This window comes from Myotis daubentonii, chromosome 3 (genome assembly GCF_963259705.1).
Source record: "Myotis daubentonii chromosome 3, mMyoDau2.1, whole genome shotgun sequence".
NCBI classification, from domain to species: Eukaryota; Metazoa; Chordata; class Mammalia; order Chiroptera; family Vespertilionidae; genus Myotis; species Myotis daubentonii.
The window spans coordinates 72,141,885-72,164,553 of record NC_081842.1 but is presented as its reverse complement, the minus strand read 5'-3'; the positions used below and the strand labels follow the sequence as shown (position 1 = coordinate 72,164,553).

The 22,669-nt window shown below is 42.3% G+C and overlaps 1 protein-coding gene across 2 annotated transcripts in view; it reads right to left on the bottom strand.

The window, feature by feature from the left end:
* The window catches only part of IFT57 (intraflagellar transport 57), a 71,922-nt gene extending 51,872 nt beyond the window's left edge, over positions 1-20,050 (bottom strand). For both annotated transcript variants that reach the window (XM_059687901.1, XM_059687902.1), the window contains exons 1-5: positions 19,715-20,050; positions 17,016-17,178; positions 16,041-16,159; positions 9,227-9,317; positions 2,127-2,195 (exon numbers count right to left, since the gene is read on the bottom strand). In XM_059687901.1, the coding sequence (XP_059543884.1) occupies positions 2,127-2,195; positions 9,227-9,317; positions 16,041-16,159; positions 17,016-17,178; positions 19,715-19,926 (654 nt within the window). In that variant the 5' untranslated portion in view covers positions 19,927-20,050. The remainder of the gene's footprint in view (positions 1-2,126; positions 2,196-9,226; positions 9,318-16,040; positions 16,160-17,015; positions 17,179-19,714) is intronic.
* Between the last annotated feature and the right edge of the window lie 2,619 nt (positions 20,051-22,669).

Here is a 22,669-nt window from a genome sequence, read left to right as displayed (position 1 = left end):
CTGGGCAGGGGACCCCCATCTCCCTCTGATCGCTTGCTCCACCCCCCGCCCAAGCCTGACGCCTCTGATCCAGGCTTCAGGCCTGGGTAAGGGGACCATCATATCCCCCCAATTCCCGGCTCTGCCCCCCACCCAGGCCTGATGCCTCTGGCCCAGGCATCAGGCCTGGGCAGGGGACCCCCAGCCCCCCGCCCAGGCCTGATGCCTCGGCCAGAGGAGTTGACCCTCATCACCCTCCGATCACCAATTACCGGATCGGTCCCTTGACCAGGCCTGAGGCCTCCGGCAGAGGTTTCAGGCCTGGGCAGGGGACCCCCAGCTTCCCGCGGTTGCAGGCTCCGGGACTGCCAGCTTCGACTGTGCCCAGCTCCCATCGCTGGCTCCACCCCTACTTCCTGCTATCACTGGCCAGGGCGGAAAAGGCACCTGATTCTCTGATCATGGCTGGGGGGCAGGGCAAAGGTGGCCCCAGGGCTGCCTTTGCCCTGCCACCAAGCTCTTAGCTCCCCCCTGGGTTTCCGATCACTGTCAGTGGCAGGGGGCTTCTTCCTGCTTTCCCTTTCGCCTCCCTGCATTGTGCCTACATATGCAAATTAACCGCCATCTTGTTGGCAGTTAATTTGCATATAGCCCTGATTAGCCAATGAAAAGGGTAGCGTCGTACGCCAATTACCATTTTTCTCTTTTATTAGTGTAGATAGATGTATATATAAGACTATGCGACTGTCCCCCCAGTAGCTATGACACACAATGACCACCAGGGGGCAGACGCTCAATGCAGGAGCTGCTGAGCTGCGATGATGTGGCAGCTGTAGTTCTTGGGTGATGCACTCTGGAACCAGAGAGGAGGGAGCTCGATTCCGGGGGGTGCATCACCCGACAACCACCCTCTCACAATCTGGGACCCCTTGGGGGAGGTCAGAGAGCTGGTTTCAGCCCAATCCCCACAGGCCAGGCTAAAGAACCCCGCTCACTCCACAGATGCCATTCCAGCCATGGTGCTGCCCCAGGTGTAGCCAGGTGCAGCTGGCCTGGGAAGAACAGCAGGAGGTTGGCTCCAGGGCGTGTCTGGCCTGTCTCAGCCAGTCCTGCCCCACCAGCCACCTTTTAATTACTAGTAATATCCTTTCAATGTGCACAAATCCATGCACCGGGGCACTAGTTTAAATATAATATACATATAGGAAAATACAAAAATCCCATATTAACTTGTGAAATATCTCATTCATAGATTCTCTTTTATAGATTGGATTTAATTCCTAATTGAAATAGAGCAAAAACTGACTTACAGCAATGTCTATGTATCTATATAACAATCTTAATATAATTCATTTCATTTTAAAGAATTACCATTTAATTGCAATTTTCCTATTATCAACTTCTCAACACTTCAACACTGGTCCATTATTAAGAAAAATAACTTGAAATCAAATAATATATGTTTCCATAATAAAAAATGACAGAAGGCAAATAAATTATTTTCAGTGTACAGAGAAGCGCTGTGTTGCTTTTCCATAGTATAGACAGCAGGCTTCTGGCCCTACTTGCACCACTGGATTTTTATACAGTGGGGCCTTGACTTACGAGTTTAATTCGTTCTGAGACTGAGCTCGTGAAGGAGCTCATTAAGGAGCTCATTAAGGAGCTCGTTAACTCAAATTACTCTGTCAACTCAATGCAAAAAATTGGCCGAAAGACAGCTGGTATCTCAAAAAACTCATTAGTCGGGACACTCGTAAGTCAAGGCCCCACTGTATTTGCTATTGCATCTTATATAGAAAATAGCCATTTTCAGATCTACTTTTCAAATGACACACTAAGGAAGAGGTGAGGAAGGCTGGCTGGAGGGTTATATAAGGCCTGAGAAACCATTTGGTCTGGCCCTGCCAAGTCATGAGTGGTGAGATAATTAAATGTTTGATCAAATATAGCAGGCTAATTTTTAAGTTGATAATTTTATATGGCCCTCAAATGATGTTACAAATATCCAAATGGCCCTTAGCAGAAAAAAGGTTTCAGACTCCTGCATTAAACAATGGCCAACAATGGTTTCTACTTGTTTCAATTCCCAGCAGAAAAAGTGTACATATTGCTTGTTCGTCCTGTGTATATACCATGCAACTTACCAAGCGATAGGTCTGAGCTTTTAAAACATTGAGGTCAATATAGTTATCTTCATTATCTGTCTCTTCTTCCTTAGGAAAATAAAGAGTTTTAAAAGTTAATAATTATAAAGTTACAATTTAAAAATATATTTCCAACTTCCACATACATATTAAACCCTATATATAGACTAATGCAGGAAAATGTATTTAAAAGCCTAGTAATGTGTGTAAAGTTATTATCAGCTCATCTGTTGTTTGAGGTTTTGATGGTGCCATTTAAAATGGGCAGAAAATAGTGCAGTAAAGGCCTGGGGAGGGATTGCAGTGTGGCAGAGAGGGGTTAATGGGGGGAGGGGGGGGGAGGGAGGGAAACATTTGTAATAATTTCAACAATAAAGATAAATTTCTTTTTAAATATATTTTATTGATTTCTTACAGAGAGGAAGGGAGAGGGATAGAGAGTTAGAAACATCGATGAGAGAAAAACATCGACCAGCTGCCTCCTGCACACTCCCTACTGGGGACGTGCCTGCAACCAAGGTCCATGCCCTTGACTGGAATTGAACCTGGGACCCTTCAGTCCGCAGGCCGACGCTCTATCCACTGAGCCAAACCGGTCAGGGCAGCAGGCTAATTTTTAAGTTGATAATTTTGTATGGCCCTTGAATGTTATAAATATCCAAATGGCCCTTGGTAGAAAAAAGGTTCCCCACCCTGACCTAAAAGGATAGTTCAGGTAGATTCCAAGCTGGTCCTGATCCCTGGGCCAATTGCTATGAAAGGTGAGGTCAGAAGTGGCCATTTGAGAGGTAATCCTTTCCCAAATATAAAGTAAATACAGAATCTGAGCAGGTTCTATAAACATGTATAAGGACAAAACATTAACTCCCTTTTCTCTTCAAATGTCTTTGTAGTGACAAGTGACACACTAGGTGAAACAAATTTAACAAGAATATCCCAAGCTTAAGAATACGTAATAAAGCCAATGAAACTTGGTCCTCAAGTCTTATAAAAAAAAAAAAAGGGTGTTATTCAGTGGGCACTTCCACATGCAGCTATACAAAAGCAGCATGGAAGATTTCAAAGATAATCCTTATCTGCAAGAATGGAAAAGTATGTAAGACAGTTGTTCTCTAAAGGTAGTTCTGAGACCAGCAGCATCAGCATGACATGGGAGCTTGTAAGAATGCAAATTCTAAGGCTCCATCCTCGATCTGCTCAGAATCTCTGGGGGCAGGGCCACTAAAGTTAGATGTGAGAACTATGCTAATCTTTGGGGAACTGGAAAGCTTTTAGTAAAATATAAAACAATATAAAGTTTCCATACACTCAAGTGACATTTACTTTTTTAGGGAGGGGGGCAGTGGGGCATGGAGGTGTAGATAAAACTGATTTGTTTACATCTTAAATCCTAAGCATATATGCAGATGCACACTTTTGAAAAGTAGCTCAGTCTATTCTATGTTTGCACTGATGGTCTTTTTAACAAGGAGAGTAAATGATTGAAATGCCAATGACTCGGCACCCATGGAAGAAGAGACCAAGTTTATGTTTTTGCAGTAACCTAATCAGTACAGTTTACATAGGCAATCAATAAATACTTGTTGAATTTTACCGGATTGAGCACTAATAGGTAAAAATCTTTAGTAGTAGGTACTAGGGAAAGAAGACTCACGTTACTAAACATTATTAAGGGAGCATTCAAAAGGAATTCAAATATAAACAGAAAACATAGCTTTAAAATAAATTGAGGATTCTAATCTCAGTAATTTAGAAGGCACTCACCATTTCCTATCTTTTCCTTGCCCAATATGAACCCTCCTAATTCTCTTACTGCCAGTTACTAAGGATATGATTATACATAGCAGGTGAGAATATTCTACTGTGACCAATACTTACTTTATTTTTTAACAGTTATCAATGTGCCCTATCATGATTTGGACAGGCTAGAACTAAAGGTTTCTAGTTTCTAGATGATTATAGCAGAACTTTATTCTGTCAGAAATTCTTTACCATCCATCCTTGAGCCACCCCAAGAACTCTGGAGACAAAATGAAGTAATATCTAACCACCGAAAGGCTTTTTTTTTTTTTTTAATTCTCACCTGGGAATATATTTTTCATTAATTGTAGAGAGAGAGGAAGGGAGAAAGAGAAACATTGATTGGTTGCCTCCCATACACACCCCGACCTGGGATTGAATCCACATCCTGGGTATGTGCCCTGTCCTGTCCGGGAATCAAACCCGAGACCCTTGGGTCTCGGGACAACTGAACCACATCAGCCAGGGCCCACAGGCTTTTTAGTGATGATGCAGTTCTCCTTACCAGCCGTGGACAAACTACGGCCTGCAGGCCGGATCCGGCCCCTTTGAAATTAATAAAACTAAAAAAAAAAAAAAAAAAAAAAAAAGACCGTACCCTTTTATGTAATGATGTTTACTTTGAATTTATATTAGTTCACACAAACACTCCATCCATGCTTTTGTTCCGGCCCTCCGGTCCAGTTTAAGAACCCACTGTGGCCCTCGAGTCAAAAAGTTTGCCCACCCCTGCTAGCCAGAGGATTGGGAGAGGTAAGACGACCCCTTAAAATAATATGACAGTAAGGAAGGAAAGAAAAATAACTTCAAGAGACATGACTGAGAGAACTAATAGCTTCAGAGGCAACCCTTTGAGGAAAGCCTTGAGTATGGTCTTATGACTGTAGAAGGTCTTTACCTCACAGTTGGGCTGCTTTCTAGTTTGTTTCTCTAATTTACAGGCCTAATAATGCTGCTTTGAACTTTGACGGGTTCTCAGAAAAAAACCTATCATTTTTGAAAGTTAGACAGCAATGTGCTGACAGATGATTTTGTGGTCCAATATTTAACGAACACCTACCATGCACCAGGAACTGCACAATAAGTTAGAGATGCAAAAAAAAGAAAAAGAAAAGAAAAAAGCACAAAATTATTTCTGCCCTCATGGGGTTATTTTTCAGAGGAGTACATTTTGTTAGTTTGTTTTAATCCTCCCTTGAGGATATATTTTTATCATTATTATTGATTTTTGAGAGAGGAAGGGAGAGAGCGAAAGAGAGAAACACCAATGTGAGAGAGAAACATCAACATTGATCGGCTGCATCCTGCATGCATCCCAACCAGGGATCAAATAGAAACCAAAATATGTGCCTTGACCGGGAATCAAACCTGCGACCTCTTGGTATATGGATGATGGTCCAACCAACTAAGCCACCTGGCCAGGGCTGATGAGTATGTTTTTATACTTTTTCTGAACATTAATAGCAGTTTCAAGTTATACATCTTTAAAGCTAAATGTTGATGCATTAGGACCAGGTATCTGTCAATAAGCTAATAACTAATAAACAGTTATTAAGAAGACAAGATGATGGGGGGTCAGGATAAGCTAGAAGAGCTCAATGGGGAAAAAGGAGGGCATATGTAATACTTTCAACAATAAAGATTTAAAAGAAAAGAAAAGAAAAGAAGATGAGAAATATAATGAGTAAAATAAATGAAGTGAACAACTGGGAATATGTGAATGCTTAAATTTTTCTAAATCTGAATGAAAAGATCTATTACAGAAAGAATAAAGTCTAAACTCATAAAAATGCCTCAAATGATAAGGACTTGGCCTAGCTCCCCAGTTCATCTTAAGCCACCCTTCCCCCACCCCTCATTCAGGAGATCTGGCCACAAGTTTTCTCTTAGTTCCTTGATCAGGATAAATTCCTTCCTGCCTCAGAGCTTTTGTACATGCAGTACTACTAGAGTCTTGCCCAGTGCCTGCCACATAAAAGATGCTCAATAAATACATGTAGAATGAATGAATACATTTTCACCTTAACTTTTAAAATATAAGAATGCTTGTGAAAAAATAATCTTTTAAATTGGTTAGTTTTACAATGGTCTTTTTCCTTCTATAAAACATGTTAAATAATCTGAAAATACAAAACAGAGAAAATAAAATTATTACTCATAATCCTGCTACTCATATATAACTAATGTTAACATACTGATATTATTTGTCTTTATTTGCACATTTTTCATAGCTGAGTTTATATATATTATAATATCATCCCCATATAAGTAACATTTCTTTGTAAACAATTTTTTTCAACTCAATAGTGTTTATTTATTTAAAAAATGTATATTCAGCTTGTGAAATAGCCACACAGTGAAGAAGTATTTAATTTCACATGACTTATAAACCCAGCAATTTGACAATATGTACCTAGTGGTTTTATAGTTGACACTAGAGGCCCAATGCATGAATTCATGCACGGGTGAAATTCAGCAGGCCCACCCCAATGGGGGCCCATCGGGCCAGGCCAGCGGGGGGGAAGGGGCGGCGGGTGGTTGGCCAGCCAGCCCCGCCCCCGATCGAGGTGTTGAGGGCCGATCAGGGGCAGGGCTGGCCAGGGGGAGGGGCCTCAGGCGGTTGGTGTTGGGGGCCGATCAGGGGCATGGCCAGCCAGGGGTGTGGCTGATTGAGCCTGGATCAGGCTGGTTGGCTGCCGCAGTGCACTTCAGAGCCAAGGGCCATTCTGGTCATTCCACCGTTCCAGTCGCTGGGCTTTTATATATATATAGATACAATAATACAGTAGGCCCTCGGGTTACCGCAGACATCTGTTCCTACCGTAACGTGATTTTCACCGTAAGTCGGAACCCACCTACATAAGCACCTACATCACTCATATGGAGCACATAAACAGCAGTAATGAAGTGAAACAGTAAAAAAAATTTTAAAGGAAAGATAACAATTCCTGACCTTTACTTGTGGTAAATAAATAAATAAATGGGAGATGGTGATGTAACCACGAAACTACGTATATCAAGTCCAATGTAACCTGAGGACTCTGTATACTAGTTTCAGGTGTACAACATAGTGATTCAACATTTACATACCTTAGGAAGAAATCATCATAGTAAGTCTAGGAATCATCTGTCACTATACATAGTTATGATATTATTAACTATACTAGAGACTGGTGCACAAAAATTCATGCACTCAGTGGGGGAGGGGTCTCTCAGCCCAGCCTGCACTCTCTCTGTCAGGGGGCCCTTGGGGGATGTGACCTGCCAGCTTAGGCCCACTCCCCGGGGGATGCCTAAGCTGGCAGTCAGACATCCCTCTGGCAGCCCAGGAGCCCTCGGGGGATGTCCAATGGCTAAAATTTTAGCCATTAGTCAGACATCCTTAGCACTGCCGTGGAGGCTGAAGACAATCCCTGCTGCTGCGCTGGCCAGGAATGAGCCAGCTTCTGGCTAAGCGGTGCTACCCCTGTGGAATCACACTGACCACCAAGGGACAGCTCCTGCATTGAGTATCTGCCCCATGGTGGTCCGTGCGCATCATAGAGACTAGTCGTTCCCAGTCGTTCCGCTGTTAGGGTCAATTTGCATATCACCCTTTTATTATATAGGAGGATTCCCTATGCCAGTGATGGCAAACCTTTTGAGCTCGGTGTGTCAGCATTTTGAAAAACCCTAACTTAACTCTGGTGCTGTGTCACATATAGACATTTTTTGATACTTGCAACCATAGTAAAACAAGGACTTATATTTTTGATATTTATTTTATATATTTAATGCCATTTAACAAAGAAAAATCAACCAAAAAAATGAGTTTTCATGTCACCTCTGACATGCGTGTCATAGGTGCGCCATCACTGCCCTATGCTGTATAATACATCCTTATAACTTATTTTATAACTGGAAGTTTACACTTCTTCACAAGTGTTAAAATTTTAGCCTGACCAGTGTGCTCAGTGGTTGAGCTTCAACCTATGAACTAGGAGGTCATTGTTTGATTTCCAGTGGGGCATGCAGGAGGCAGCTGACCAATGATTCTCTCTCATTATTTATGTTTTTTTCTCTCCCTCTCCCTTCCTCTCTGAAATCCATAAAAATATATATTTAAAAATTTTTTCATGGAGACATTATATTCTACTATTTAGATATAACCTAAGATCTTTAATGTTTATTTCTGGCACTTGATAAAACAATGCAGTGACTATTATCTTTGTATCATAAACTAGTTAAATAAATTACTTTAATTTTAAATATAAAATATACTTCTTATATATTAACTAGAGGCCCGGTGCATGAATTTGTGCACAGGTGGGGTCCCTCGGCCTCACCGGCGATTGGGGCTGATTGGGGCCGCAGGAGGATGGCCAGGAGGAGGGGCCGCGGTAGGTTGGCCAGTGGCCCCCATCAGGGTCATCAGGCCGGCTAGCAGGGGGAGGGGGACCACGGGAGGTTGGCCAGCCACAGGAGGTTGGCTGTAGGAGTGCACTGACCACCAGGGAGCAGCTCCTGTGTTGAGCATCTGCCCCCTGGTGTTCAGTGCGCTTCATAGCGACCAGTTGATCAGTCATTCAGTCACGTAGGCTTTTACATATATATAGATTTGTACAATCACCTGGAAAATTCAACTGGTTTATGAGAATAAAATACACTGGCATTTTAATTTTTTATCTTATCTATACTTCCTAAAAACCAGGGTTAATCCAACTCTGATTTTAAGAGCCCTTTGCTTCTATCATTTTATTAGTCTAGTCTGTTCTAAAGACTTGATCATTTAGTTTCACACTATGGATAGAATATTGACTGGGGAAAAGCCCAGATGCTGCCAACAATTTAAATAATGTTGGTATTTATGAGTATTTTTTAAATTTCCTGCATTTAAAATTTTAAAGTTCTAATATTAGTATTTATCCTTATTTTAGAAGCATAATGAAGTTTCTGAGAAATGAATGGTGTTCTTAAGAAGAATGTATTAATCTTAAAGTCTATTGTTCTGTTTTAAATTGTTTATTATTTATGACCTATTTAAGATCATGAATACTTGTGAATAGTGTTTACTAGGGGTCTACTATTTATTTCCTGTCTATAATTTAGGAACATCTGTTAAAATCTAGATCTCAGTCAGTAGAGAACATGAGCATTAATTTAACCAAAGGTCTAAACAACTGAACATGGTACTGTATAAGCTTCTTGTCTCTCAAAAAATGAAATAAAATATATGTCAGAAAATGGAAGCCTGGGAGAATTAAAAGAAGAAAAAAGAATTCAAAGGTGAAAATGAACAATAAGTTCAGTAACACTCATACCACAAATTCTTCATCCATTTTATTTAATGTTAATTCTGCATCATCTTCTGGAACAGTTTCTTCTTCTAATTCTTCCACTGGGTATGTTGGTCTAAAATAATAAAGCTAATATGAGTTGAGAATTGAAAACAAACATTCTAGCAGGACAAAAAGGTATATACAATATGAATATTAAGGATCTCCTCTACAACAGATTTTGTCCATTTCCACCCCACTTACAAAATCACTGTTAAATGATTCATGTATTCTTCCTGAAACTTTCTATGTAAAGATGCAAAATACTTATCTCCAAATTTAAAGAATAAATTTACACAAATAGGCTAATACCATGCATATTGTTACCCAATGTACTTTCTTCATTTACTAATATACCACATTTAAGTACCTATACATACATCTCTCCCTGTCTCTATTATCTGCATGTATTCCACTTAACAGCAGTACCATAATATTAACTTAACTAACAACCTATGGCTGAACATTAGGGTTGTTTCCAGTTTTCTAACTAGACAATATTACTAAGGTCATCATTGTATATTTTTCATTGTCTACATCATTAGAATAAATTGTACACGTAGAATGGCTGGATCAACAACTTTGTACATTTTATTGTTTTGATAAATATTGCCAAAAACTATTGCTATAATGTTGCACTTCCAACAACAGTGACTCCATTTCCATATGTTCACCAATGTGGTAAACAAACTTTAATATCTGCCAATCATTTAAGTGAAATTACATTGAAGTGGTTGAATACTTTTTAATGTTTTAATTGATTATCTGTGTTTCTTTTTCAGGGAAAGGCCTATTTATATCCTTTGAACTTTTATATATGAAGAAAATTAATGCATAGCCTAAACTGTATTAAAAATATTTTCCTAGTTTATTATATACTAGAGGCCCTGTTCACAAAAACTCATGCACTCGGGGGGGGGGCGGGGGGAGGGGGGGAAGGAGTCCCTCAGCCCAGCCTGCACCCTCTAGCAGGCTGGGACCCCTTGGGGGGTTGTCCACCTTCCCGCTTAGGCCCACTCCCCGGGGGATCGAGCCTAAGCTGACAGTCAGACATCCCTCTGGCAGCCTGGGAGCCCTCAGGGGATATCCAACTGCAGCTTAGACCCAAGAGGAGCGGGCCTAAGCCACAGACATCCTTAGCACTGTGGAGGAGGTGGGCAAGGCTCCTACCACTGCCACTGAGTTCGCAGCCATCAGCCCAGCTTGTGGCTGAGCAGAGCTCCCCCTGTGGTAGTGCACTGACCACTAAGTGGCAGCTCCTGTGTTGAGCATCTGCCCCCTGGTGGTCAGTGTACATCATAGAGACTGGCTGTTTCCAGTTGTTCCTCCGTTAGGGTCAATTTGCAATTACCCTTTTATTATCCTACTAGAGGCCCAGTGCATGAAATTCGTGCAGGGCGGGGGTGAGGTAGGAGGTGGGGGGGATGCCTCAGCCTGGCCTACACCCTCTCCAATCTGAAATCCGCTGGCCGCTGGCTCCTAACCACTTGCTTGTCTGCCTAATCGCCCCTAACTGCCTCTGCCTTGGCCCCTGCCACTGTGGCTTTGTCCGGAAGGACATCTAGAAGAATTCTGATCTAATTAGCATATTACCCTTTTATTAGCATCCTGTCTAATAAAAGAGAAACATGGTAATTAGCGTAGGACCGCTACCCTTCCCATTGGCTAATCAGGAAGATATGCAAATTAACTGCCAGCCAAGATGGCGGCCGGCAGCCAGGCAGCTTGAAACTAACATGAGGCTTGCTTGCTTCAGTGACGGAGGACTCCAACGTTCCCCGCCTGCCTTGCCGGCCTCTGAGCCTGCAGTTTAAGAAACATTGTAACAAATATAGAAGCTAAACAAAACCCCAGAAACCTGCTTTCAGCAAGCCGGGATCTCAGAGCTGGAGGTATACATTGTTTCGATTATAGAACCCAAACAAACCAGATACCTTCTTTCAGCAGCAGAGGCCTCAGAGCTGGAGCCAGAGCTAAAGCTGGCCCAGAATAAAAAAAGAAAAAGAAAAAAAGGAGCAGTTGGGAGCTTCAGTTGGCCTGAAAACAGCTCTCAGCCCCTCACCCAGACTGGCCAGGCACCCCAGTGGGGACCCCCACCCTGAAGGGTGTGTGACCAACTGCAAATAGCCATCATCCCCTCACCCAGGCTAGCCAGGCACCCCAGTGGGGACCCCCACCCTGATCCGGGACACCCTTCAGGGCAAACCAGCCAGCCCCACCCATGCACCAGGCCTCTATCCTATATAGTAAAAGGGTAATATGCCTCCCAGCACCGGGATCAGAGTGACAGGGGGCAGCGCCCAAACCCCCTGATCGCCCTGTGGCTGTGTGTGACAGGGGGCGGGGCCACAACTTCCCTATCTGCCCTGCTCTGTTCATGACAGGGGAAGGCACCCCAACCCCCTGATCAGCCCTGCTCTGTGCCTGATAGAGGGGAGCTCCCCAACCCCCTGATCGCCCCCCCTGATCGCCCTGCGGCTCTGTGTGTGACAGGGTGCGGCGCCTCAACCCCCTGATCGGCCCTGCTCTGTGTGTGACAGGGTGCGGTGCCCCAACCCCCCCCCCCCCCACACACACACACACACGCGGGCCCTGCTCTGTGTGTGACGGGGTAGAGCCATAACCTCCCCATCGGCCCTGCCCTGAGTGTGAGAGTGGCAGCGCCCCAACCACCTGATCCGCTCTGCCCTGAGTGCGACATGGGGCAGTGCCCCAACTCCCCTATCGGCCCTACTCTGTGAGTGACAGGGGGGAGCTCCTCAACCCCCTGATCGGCCCTGCTCTGTGCTTGACAGCGGGGAGCTCCCCAACCCCCGATGGGCCCTGCTCTGTGCGTGACAGGGGGCAGCGCCCCAACTGCCTGATTGGCCCTGCTCTGTGCATGACAGGGTACGGAACCCCAACCCCCCCGTTGGGCCCTGCTCTGTGCGTGACAGGGGGTAGCGCCGCAACCTCCCCATCGACCCTGCCTTGAGTGTGACAGGGGGCGGTGCCCCAACCCCCCAATCGGCCCTACGCTGAGTGTGACTGATGGTGGCATCGCAACCTCCCAATCTGCCCTGCTCTGTGCATGACAGGGGAAGGCGCCCCAACTCCCCAATCGGCCCTGCTCTGAGCCCGACCAGGGGCTGCACCTAGGGATTGGGCCTGCCCTCTGCCACCCGGGAGCAGGCCTAAGCCAGCAGGTCATTATCTCCCGAGGGGTCCCAGACTGTGAGAGGGCACAGGCCCGGCTGAGGGACCCCCCACCCCCCCGAGTTCACAAATTTTTGTGCACCGGGCCTCTAGTAGGTATAATAAAGAGGTAATATGCAAATTAACCCTTACACCCTCAAAAGATGGCTGCCTAGCACCAGGCCGGCAGGGAGATTAGGGAGGGATGACCAAACGACTAAACAAGCAGGCTGCATGGGGCGACCAGGTCAGCAGGGAGATTAGTGAGGGACAACCAAACAACTGAACAGCAGGCTGTGTGGGGTGGCCAGGCTGGCAGGGGGAGCAGTTGGGGTTGACCAGGTCAGCAGGAAAGGGGCAGTTGGGGGCAACCAAGCTGGCAGAGGGGGGGAGGTGGGGGTAACCAGGCCAGCAGGGGGGGCAGTAAGAGGCAACCAGGCCGCAGGCCGGTGGGAGGGGCAGTTAGGGGTGACCAGGCCAGCAGGGGAGGGGGTACAGTTGGGGGTGACCAGGCTGGCAGGAGGGGCAGTTGGGGATGATTAGGCTGGCAGGGGGCCAGTGAGGGGCGACTAGGGTGGCAGGGGGGCAGTTAGGGGCAACCTGGCTGGCAGTGGGGGGCAATTAGGGGCGACCAGGCCAGCAGGCAGGTGAGCAATTAGGAGCCAGTGGTCCAGGATTTTGAGAAGGGTGTCCGACTGCCGGTTTAGGCCCAATCCCTAGGATTGGGCCTAAACCGGCAGTCAGATATCCCTCAAGGGGTCCCGAATTGGAGAGGGTGCAGGCTGGGCTGAGGGGATTCCCCTAGTGCACAAATTTCGTGCACAGGGCCTCTAGTATAGGATAATCATGGCTATTTACAACTGTTACAATTCTTATTACATTGACTTTGCAATCTTTTTGTGCATGGATTCTAGCTTTAAAATCACACAACACATGCCACAACCCTTTGGTCTTTTAGTAGTACCATTTATAGTTTCATTTTTCATATTTACATCTTTGATTGATCTGAAATTTATTTCTGTAGAATAAGAGCTCCACCTTTATTCTTTTTTTTTAAATATAAAGGGAGAGGGAAAGAGAGAAACATCAATGATGAGGGAGAATCGTTGATCGGCTGCTTCCCACTCACCCCCAACTGGGGATTGAGCCCACAACCTGGGATGTGCCCTTGACTGGAATTGAACCTGGGACACTTTAGTCCGTAGACCAACACTCTATCCACTGAGACAAACCAGCTAGGGCTCCAGCTTTATTCTTATTTCCAAAATCAAATCAGTAGTCCTAACATTAAGTATTGGACAATTATTTCTCCATCAAGATTAACAATATGTATTCCCATATTAAAAATACTGGAAACTTATTTTAAAATAAGTTCATATCTGAACAGGTTAACAAAATATAAAAATCAACACTTAATATTAAGAAAGTAAACTACTGAAAACCAAATCAATCTTCTAAAACAATTAATTTCCTATTTTTTTATAGAAATCTCATAAGCAATATTCTTGTAGGATTTATTTTGGTATATTTAGATACAGAAAATAATCATCTGTAAATATGTAACTTCTACATAATTTACATATTACATAGCTGATATATTCCCTACTTCCTATTTTCAATATTTCCATATATATATGTGTGTATATATATATATATATATATATATATATATATATATATATATACACACACATATATATATATATTCCAAATCACAATACATGGCCATGAATAAGATATGTCCAAAAGCAAAGGAAGTACAAAATTAAACTGTGGATGAGAAATCAATAGCTTCTGTTCAATTTAGAATACACCAGGCAATAGATTTAATAATTTTTTTAAATGTTAAATGCATGCCGAATCCGGTTTGGCTCAGTGGATAGAGCGTCGGCCTGTGGACTGAAGGGTCCCAGGTTCGATTCCGGTCAAGGGCATGTACCTGGGTTGCGGGCGCATCCCCAGTGGGAGATGTGCAGGAGGCAGCTGGTCGATGTGTCTCTCATCGATGTTTCTAGCTCTCTATCTCTCTCCCTTCCTCTCTGTAAAAAATCAATAAAAATATATTTAAAAAAAATGTTAAATGCAGCAAGACAACTTACAACTTCTTGGATTCTAATAAAGAAGTAATGTGCCCTGGCTAGGTGCTCAGTTGGTTGGAGCATCATCCTGTATACCAAAAGGTTGCAGGTTTGATTTCCAGTCAGGGCATATACCTAGGTTGTAAGTCCGATCCCCAGTTGGGGCACATAAGAGAGGTAACCAATTGGCGTTTCTCTTTCATATCAACGTTTCTCTCTCTCTCTCTCTCCCTCCCTTCCTCTCTCTCTAAAAATCAATGAAAACATATCCTTGCGTGAGAATACAAAAAAAGTAATGTGGATCATGTAGTCATTCTTTATGTTGTACTATGTGGTAATGTTTGGACTGAGAATTGAAATAGCCATTTTTAGTTAAAAAATAAATGAATATCAGTAATTTCATATACTTCAACCAGATGATAAACCAATTCGAGTAAATTTTTAAAAGTATCTATTAATGAGAATAGATTATCTACCTGAAAGAATGTAATTGAATACACATTAAACTGTTAACAGGAAACAAAATATACACCTTTCTGCAGAAGTTAATTCTAATCAAAATCACTGTTTGCTCATGTTTTACCTGAATAATGCCTTCCACAATTTCTACCTATGAATAATCTCAATCTTCATCAGAATAAATTTATATATACTAGTTATAACCATATAAATTTAGTTTCAGAATATTTTATTTTTTCATCCATTTATTGAGCATTTATAATATACCAAGCACTATGCTACCAGCCATAGAGTACACATGAATACTATCTGATAACTACAATAATAGATATATAAACAAAACAGTCTCAGGTCAGAGAAAGAAGCAATGAACAATGTCTAAGAACAGTATCAGTTGGCTTCTTCAGTATTATTCTTGCCTAGTCACTTTAAGCTAAGGTAAAAAAATCCCATTTAAAGTACTATATTGACTTCCGTTTTTTTTCTTAAATCTGCAGCTATCAGTTATCTGTATACATATACCATGTTTGGTTATAGAAATAAATACATGCAAATGACTTCTAAAAAATTTCCTAAATTGTCCTAGCTGGGTGGTTCAGCTGGTTAGAGTGCCATCCCATACACCAGAAGGTTGCAGGTTTGATTCCTGGCCAAAGCACATACCTAGGTTGGGGGTTCAATCCCCAGTCAGGGCTAGTACGGGATGTTTCCCTCTCACATGGATGTTTTTTTCTCTCTCCCTCCCTCCCTCCCTCTCTCTTTCTCTCAAATCAATAAAAAAACATATCCTTGGGTGAGGATTAAAAAAAAACACCTAAATTGACAAAGATAAACAGTTAACAGTTAAACCTTTAATAATTATACTGTATATTTGAACAGGGGAGGGATGCAATAATATCAGAATTGGCTTTGAAGACACCAGATATTCCAATTTTTGTCTATACTGATTTTTCTAATCACCCGTGGCATTTTCAATTTAGAATTGTTTAGAGGAAATACTTCTTACCTGCTCTATTAAATAACTATGTACCCTTATTGGAAAAAGCTATACACATAAAACTATGATTGCCAGGTTGGTTAATATTTACCTTTTCCAGGTGAAACCAATGTATTTTAATGCTTCTTCAGCTAAACAGTCAAGAACATAGCATACATGCTCTCCATAACCTGACTTTAATTTTGAAGGAGGAAAATCTGCAGATCTCCCCTGAAATACAAAAGATAAACAGGATATTACTTGTTATTTATATCCCAAATGTCAAAATATTTTAAGCAAAGTACTACTGAATAAAATAATCATTTCTCTATTTTACAAATATGATTAAAAATAACTGTAATTACATTGTTTCTTAAAAATCCATCTCTATAGCCATTCGTGCATAAAACACTAAAGAAAAATGAAGACTTTTTATTGTCAAAGTATCAAGTTAAAAGGCACTAAGACCTCATCATGGCAGAACAAACCATTGATATTGTTAGGGTAAAAACCAATACAACTACTAGCTTGGTATCATATCATCAAACAACCATATGCAGGACAGAGTGATTCACTTGTCAAAAACACATAATATGTTTGACAAAAATTCTTATTGCCTATCCCCAGAAAAAATTAGAAGTGAAGAGTACCCAAGAAAAGTCAGAAATGGAAAGTACAACTGATATCATGGTCTATTAAATCAAAGTTCTCTTTCAACATAGTATTTCAGCTTCCTAGTTGTGGTTTTTAAAATCATTTTTAAGGAGAATTAAGTATCCACAAATTTATCTCTGAGACATATCAAGATTAAGAAAAATATTATTACTTTGGGCTATAAAGGGTATATGCTAAGCATTTTTAGAAGTGGCGTTGTTATAATATCAACTATTCTTAGGTTTTACCTGAAAATAAATCCAGATGTAATGTTATATGTATGGATTTATGTATGCATATAAATGTGTGTGTATAGACAGATAGTTTTTCACAGAGAGTTCATCTAAAAGGCTAGCATTTATGTTGTTGAATTATCAATATTAAAATTCATAACTTGAGAACATGCAGAAAGAAGAGAGTTGTTTACACTTACAAATGATCGAAGCTCAGATAATATGTTAGATATTGTTGCATTAGGGTCATCATATTCCTGAGGCTGTTCAAAGTGGCGTCCTGCTTTGTTAATCAACCAAGCAGCAAGAGTACAAAACATGTAGAACTGTTCACCAGGGTTGGTAGGCAGTGCAAAATAATGTCTGTTCAAAACAAGAGGGGAGGGTGGAATATGAAATGTTGCAAAATCTATCTATACACACACATCTAAATAGTGGAGTACAAAATTGCCAAAAGACTTTTTTTTTTTTCAAATGGCTTTAAAATCAAAAGACACTCTGAAGTTTCTAGGAATCCACAGTACTCACATTAAAGTTTTTAATCAACAGGATTAGGACAATAACTACTGTCCAAAAAAATACTGGATCAAAAACCGTACACCAGAAAATGCAGGGCATGTTATAAAACATAGCATATAGAACGTTTGCCAAAATAATTTATGTCAGGAATAATTAATGAGAGTACTTACTGAAAATGGTAATTTGAAATTAAGAGAATCTCAGAATTTTAAAACAAGACCTTAATGATTATTCACTATGCATTTTTACATTTTTTACAATGTCACTGGTAACTTTACTTACTGTTTCTACTCTATCAGCTCCATTCAACAGTTGTTCTCATCTTGGCTGCATATTTGAGTCATCCAAGAAACTCCTCAAACTGTTGCTACCTGACCAAACAGTTCTTTTCTCATGAATTAAATCAGGACTTCTGGGAGTGAAGCCCCAATATTGGTATACTTCAAAACCTTCCTAGAGAGATCTAGATATAGCCAGGATTAAGAACCACTGAATATCACATCCCCAATCTAAGAAACATTTGTTGACTTTTGCCACATCATCTAGCCAACTAAAAACAGTACTATGAGGATCAATATGATTTCTATCTAAACATGTTAGAAATAAAATTTGCTAGCAAAAATATTCAATTCAGTTTAATTAAAGACCTTATTTTGCTTTTTTATGTGCAGCTGTTACTATTATGTTTCTAATTGTATTTATAGCTATCTTTCATAAGACTCAGAAGTCTACTTCATGTTTCCCAATTTTTTTCCTGCAGGATAAGTATAAATGTTCTCGAAGATAGCAGAAAGTCGTGAAGAAATAAAGGTCATAAAATCTGTGCAGGTAACCCCATGAAGTCCTGGCAGGTATACGTTTACAATCCTTTTGAAGCACCTACTGGTAACAACTCATCTTTTTCTTATTGCCTGATAATTCCAGAAAAGAGGAATGGATTCTGACACATTCTGTTGACCTATGGCAGTGGTTCTTAAACTTCAGCACGCTCAGAATCACTTGGAAGACTTGTCAAAACACAGACTAGTAGGTGCCACCCCCAGAATTTCTGATATAGGAGACCCCAGAAGGGGCCTGGGGGATTGCATTTCTAATAAATTCCCAGGTGCTGCTGCTGCTGCCCTGAAGACCACATGTTGAGAATCATTAAACCAAGATATCTCCATGCAAATCCATGATTCAAGGGTACTTCGGAGGAAATAGCAGAGGTTTTATCAATAAGAACCTTAAGGCCATCTTCTTTTAGTTTAAAAAATATACTAGAGAAAATATGCATTTTTTAGCATAAAATGTTGATTGTTTATATTATCCTGATCAATTCATTTACGTAATAACTCCCAATTCTACAATTTCCACCATGGATCAAACAATACTACCTCTCCCTCTAACTTTTCTTCTATTATGGACAGACTTGGCAATATGGACAGTTTACCTAAAGCCTGCTCATCTTATTCAAGTTATTGAAAGAGAGCAGGGAATGAGATCAAAACTGTTAAGGGAAACTATGTGACCCTACCTATGGCCCTTAAGAGAAAGTACTACAGAGTTTTAACCTAAATTGTCTATTATACAATAAACAAATGTAAGCATGTGTTAATGAGAAGGAAAAGCTATAAAGCTTATTTATCCGTCAATCGCTAAGCTACATCGATGGGAGGACAAAGTGCTAGCTGCCCATTATCCTCAGCAACCAAGGGCACTGGCTTCAGCATCTGATGAACTTTTCCCCACCAGAACGACAGAACTTTAGGTTCTACGACAAAGAGACAATTCCAGCCGTTGCCATTTCATTTGTCTTTCCAGTTCTCAGTTTCTGAGAGTACTGTTATTGCGAAGGCAGCGGTCCTTTCGACCACAACAATTAGTCAACAAGTTCACTAAACTGCACATAAAGTGCTCAGCAAGGTCCTGGGTACCATGGTTACCGGCTGCAGGGGTAGGTTCTTCCAGGAAAACAAAAACGAGAGATCTAAGACGATAACGGCCTTCATCTTTGGGAATGAGATTACGGGTGATCTTGGTATTTTTCTACAAATTTACTTGTGTTTTTCTGAGTTCTCTACAATGTATTTTATTACTTTTATAACCAGAAAAAAAAACTTTGTTATTTTGTGGAGGTGCGTTTGTGCTTTAACGACCAGGCAAGCTGTCTCCCAATCCTTTCTGCTGTTTCAAAACTTTATTCTTTCTACTAAAAAGCAAGTCAAAACTCCGTGAGTTCCACGGCGGCCCTGCGTCGCCAAGTTTGGGGTGAAGTGCCTTCCAGGATAGGAAGATGGAGGCAAGTGCTTGCTAACCCGCGCGAGGCGCTCCCCAAAAGGCCGGAGGAGGGAGGCACCTTCCCAGGCGGCACCCAGGTGCCAGGGACGAGGGCACCCACCTGGAAGGGGGCTTCAGGTTATTCTTCCGGAGGAGTTCCTCCTCATAGCGGAGCAACTTCAGCTTCTCCACCAGGTCCTCCATCACCACGAACATGTGGTAGGCCGCGCCGGGCCCCCGCTCCACGACCGCCTCCCCAGCCCCTTCGCCATGGGACCGAGACACCGCGTCCTCTAAACCCGACGGCGTGACCACTGCCGCGGCGGCCGCCATCGCACCACAGACAGAAAGAGCCCAGCGTGGGCTCCAGCACACAGATTTCCGCGGCCTGCGCCGCCGCCGCCTGGACTGCCGCGACCGGTTACTAGGCGACCGCCAAGCAACCCGTCCCCCGGGAAACTAGACTCCGCCTCCTTCCCGCCCAGATCGCTACTAAATGTCCTCCAACCAGAGCGGGCTTTCTGGATTACGTCACGCAAGGCCCGCCCCTTCCCCGGCCCCGGCGGAGGAAGTGGCTCGGAGGCAGCCCCGCCCCTCGTGGGGGCGTGGCGTCCAGCGACCCACGTTGTGCCTCGCCTCCTCCTGCTGCTGCTGGAAAGCGGAGGAGGATCGGCTGCCGTGTCTGCTGGGCTTTCCCGCCGGCCCTTGGTCGGCTTGGGGCTGGCTAGACCTGGTGGTTACCAAGGGCAGCTGAGCGGGCGTCTGAGTCCACTGGTAGCAGCTTAAAAGATTAAAGAACCAGGAAGACTAGCGGTATTGGAGGCTGTGCTAGCCCACTGTTTGCTTTTTTATGTTTCTTCTCAACGTTGAAAGTTTTCAGTTGTAAAGATAGTCGGTACCCTGATGCTCCCCTTTACCACACAGCAACTTTCCAAAGGAGGGTCTTTTTTTTCCCCTTAAACTTAGTCTTTCATGAGGGAATGCTGTGTTTGATTTCACAGTGTATTACAGGACTAGACCATCCCCGGCTAGTACTGCTCCAGGGCTAGGAAAGGGGTTGTTGGTTGGGAGGCGGTGGGGGGAAAGAATGGCACAGGATGAGCAAAAAAGGAGCCATTCGGAAGGATTTGTTCTACCTCAGAAACAGGAATTCTAAACTCACATCCTTCTGCTCCTAACCTGTGTCAAGCCCATTACAAGGCAGTATAACGTTTTGGCGTTCCTTGTTAAAATAGAGGGGATAATCTTGAATTTATTTCCCTGCGCTATAGCTCTAAATGTGGCTAAAGACAGTATTATTACTGTGCTTGGCAGCTACTGACCTAGAAAATACAAGATAGGGGACAAATCTCACCACACTTTTACAGTTCTCCAAGAAATCCTGTGTCTCAAGAAGTTTTCCCAACAGCTACATAAAAAATTAGGTAAGTAGTAGATGCTTGGAGGTTTCCTGGGAGAAGAAAACTTATGGCAAGAAGTTGAGCATGTGTTTGTGTTTATAATGTGGTTTTTGAAGCATCTCTGATCTCCTATACTGCTACTAGGGAATATAGAAGAGTCACAGTTTTGGACGTAGCCGAAGTTTGAAATTTATCTGTAATATCTCTTGGGTTCTGTTAGAAAAAATGGGCAGATGAGCACTTTTCATTTTAATATCAGACTCTAGACCAGTGGTTCTCAACCTTGGCTGCACATTAGAATCACCTGGGAATCTTTTTAAAATCCTGATTTCTGGGCCTCATCCTCTGGAAGTTCTGTTTCTTTGTTACTAATGTTGTGGCCCCACCCCATAACAAAGAAACAGAATTTCTGGAGGATGAGGCCCAGAAATCAGGATTTTAAAAAGATTCCCAGGTGATTCTAATGTGCAGCCAAGGTTGAGAACCAGTGCACTAGACCTACCTTGTTTCTGATACTAATAAAGGTATCAAAGTGAAAAATCGGAAAGGCAAATACCTTTCTATTTATGAAAGGAAATACATAAAATAACTACTTTGTGTAGAAAACAACCCAAAGGGGAAGGCCATTGAGAATTACTTTTTAAATAAATGACATTGTTTATTTGCTTACTACAAGTCATTAACCAGCTGCTTTTAATAAAGATGAGTGGGAAAATTGGATTTGACTGCACTCCCTTGCCGAATTGGTCTTTTTCTTTGCCTCCTTAGAACGGTGTTTCTTCCCCATATACATCCCCACTCCAACCACCACATTGTGACATGCCTGTATAACTTTCAGAGTACAAGAAGATGTACAACCTTTTAGGATTGAAAAAGATTTTAAGTTCTAAATCTTGCTTTAAAATGACTCTCGAAAAGGTGTTGGACTTGACAGGTTAATTGGTTACACACAGGGAGATGCTGCCTACATAAGACGTTCTGACATTTCCGAAATTATATAAAGCACTCAGGATGAAATAGTCAAGCATTGTCTTTTGGCTGAGAGGAATCCTCCAACAACATGTACTTTGTCTTGGGGGTGGGGGAAGGGACAACTCTCCCACAACCTAGCCATTCCATTCCCAGGTACCCTAGTGATGTAAGGTGTCTTGAAAGCAGTATGAAGAACTATTTCCCCCCTTAATTGCTGTAAAGAAGAAGAAAAAGACTAAAATATAAAGTGTCCTCCAGTAGCTGTGGCACAGAAATAATGAAGGAAAAGCCAACTGTTCAGCTCTGCGTTTCCCACAGAAAGAACACTGAAATGTCATTTCATTTTTATAAGGCCCCAGGAATTACTTTTGCTGAATCTTTGTTCATAAGTCCATAATCGTTAATACTTTAAGAGGTCTTTTCCCTGATGGAAGTATTTTTCTTCACATGTGTAAGAATGTACACCCAAATTCTCTTCCATCTGTCTCAGCCTCTTGGAAGCTTTAGGGTACATTTTGTTAGTATTTTTGCAGGATGAGCTCATACGTTGACTAAGGACAGTGGTTCTCAACCTTCCTAATACCGCGACCCTTTAATACAGTTTCTCATGTTGTGGTGACCCCCAACTATAAAATTATTTTCGTTGCTACTTCATAACTGTAATTTTGCTACGGTTATGAATCATAATGTAAATATCTGATATG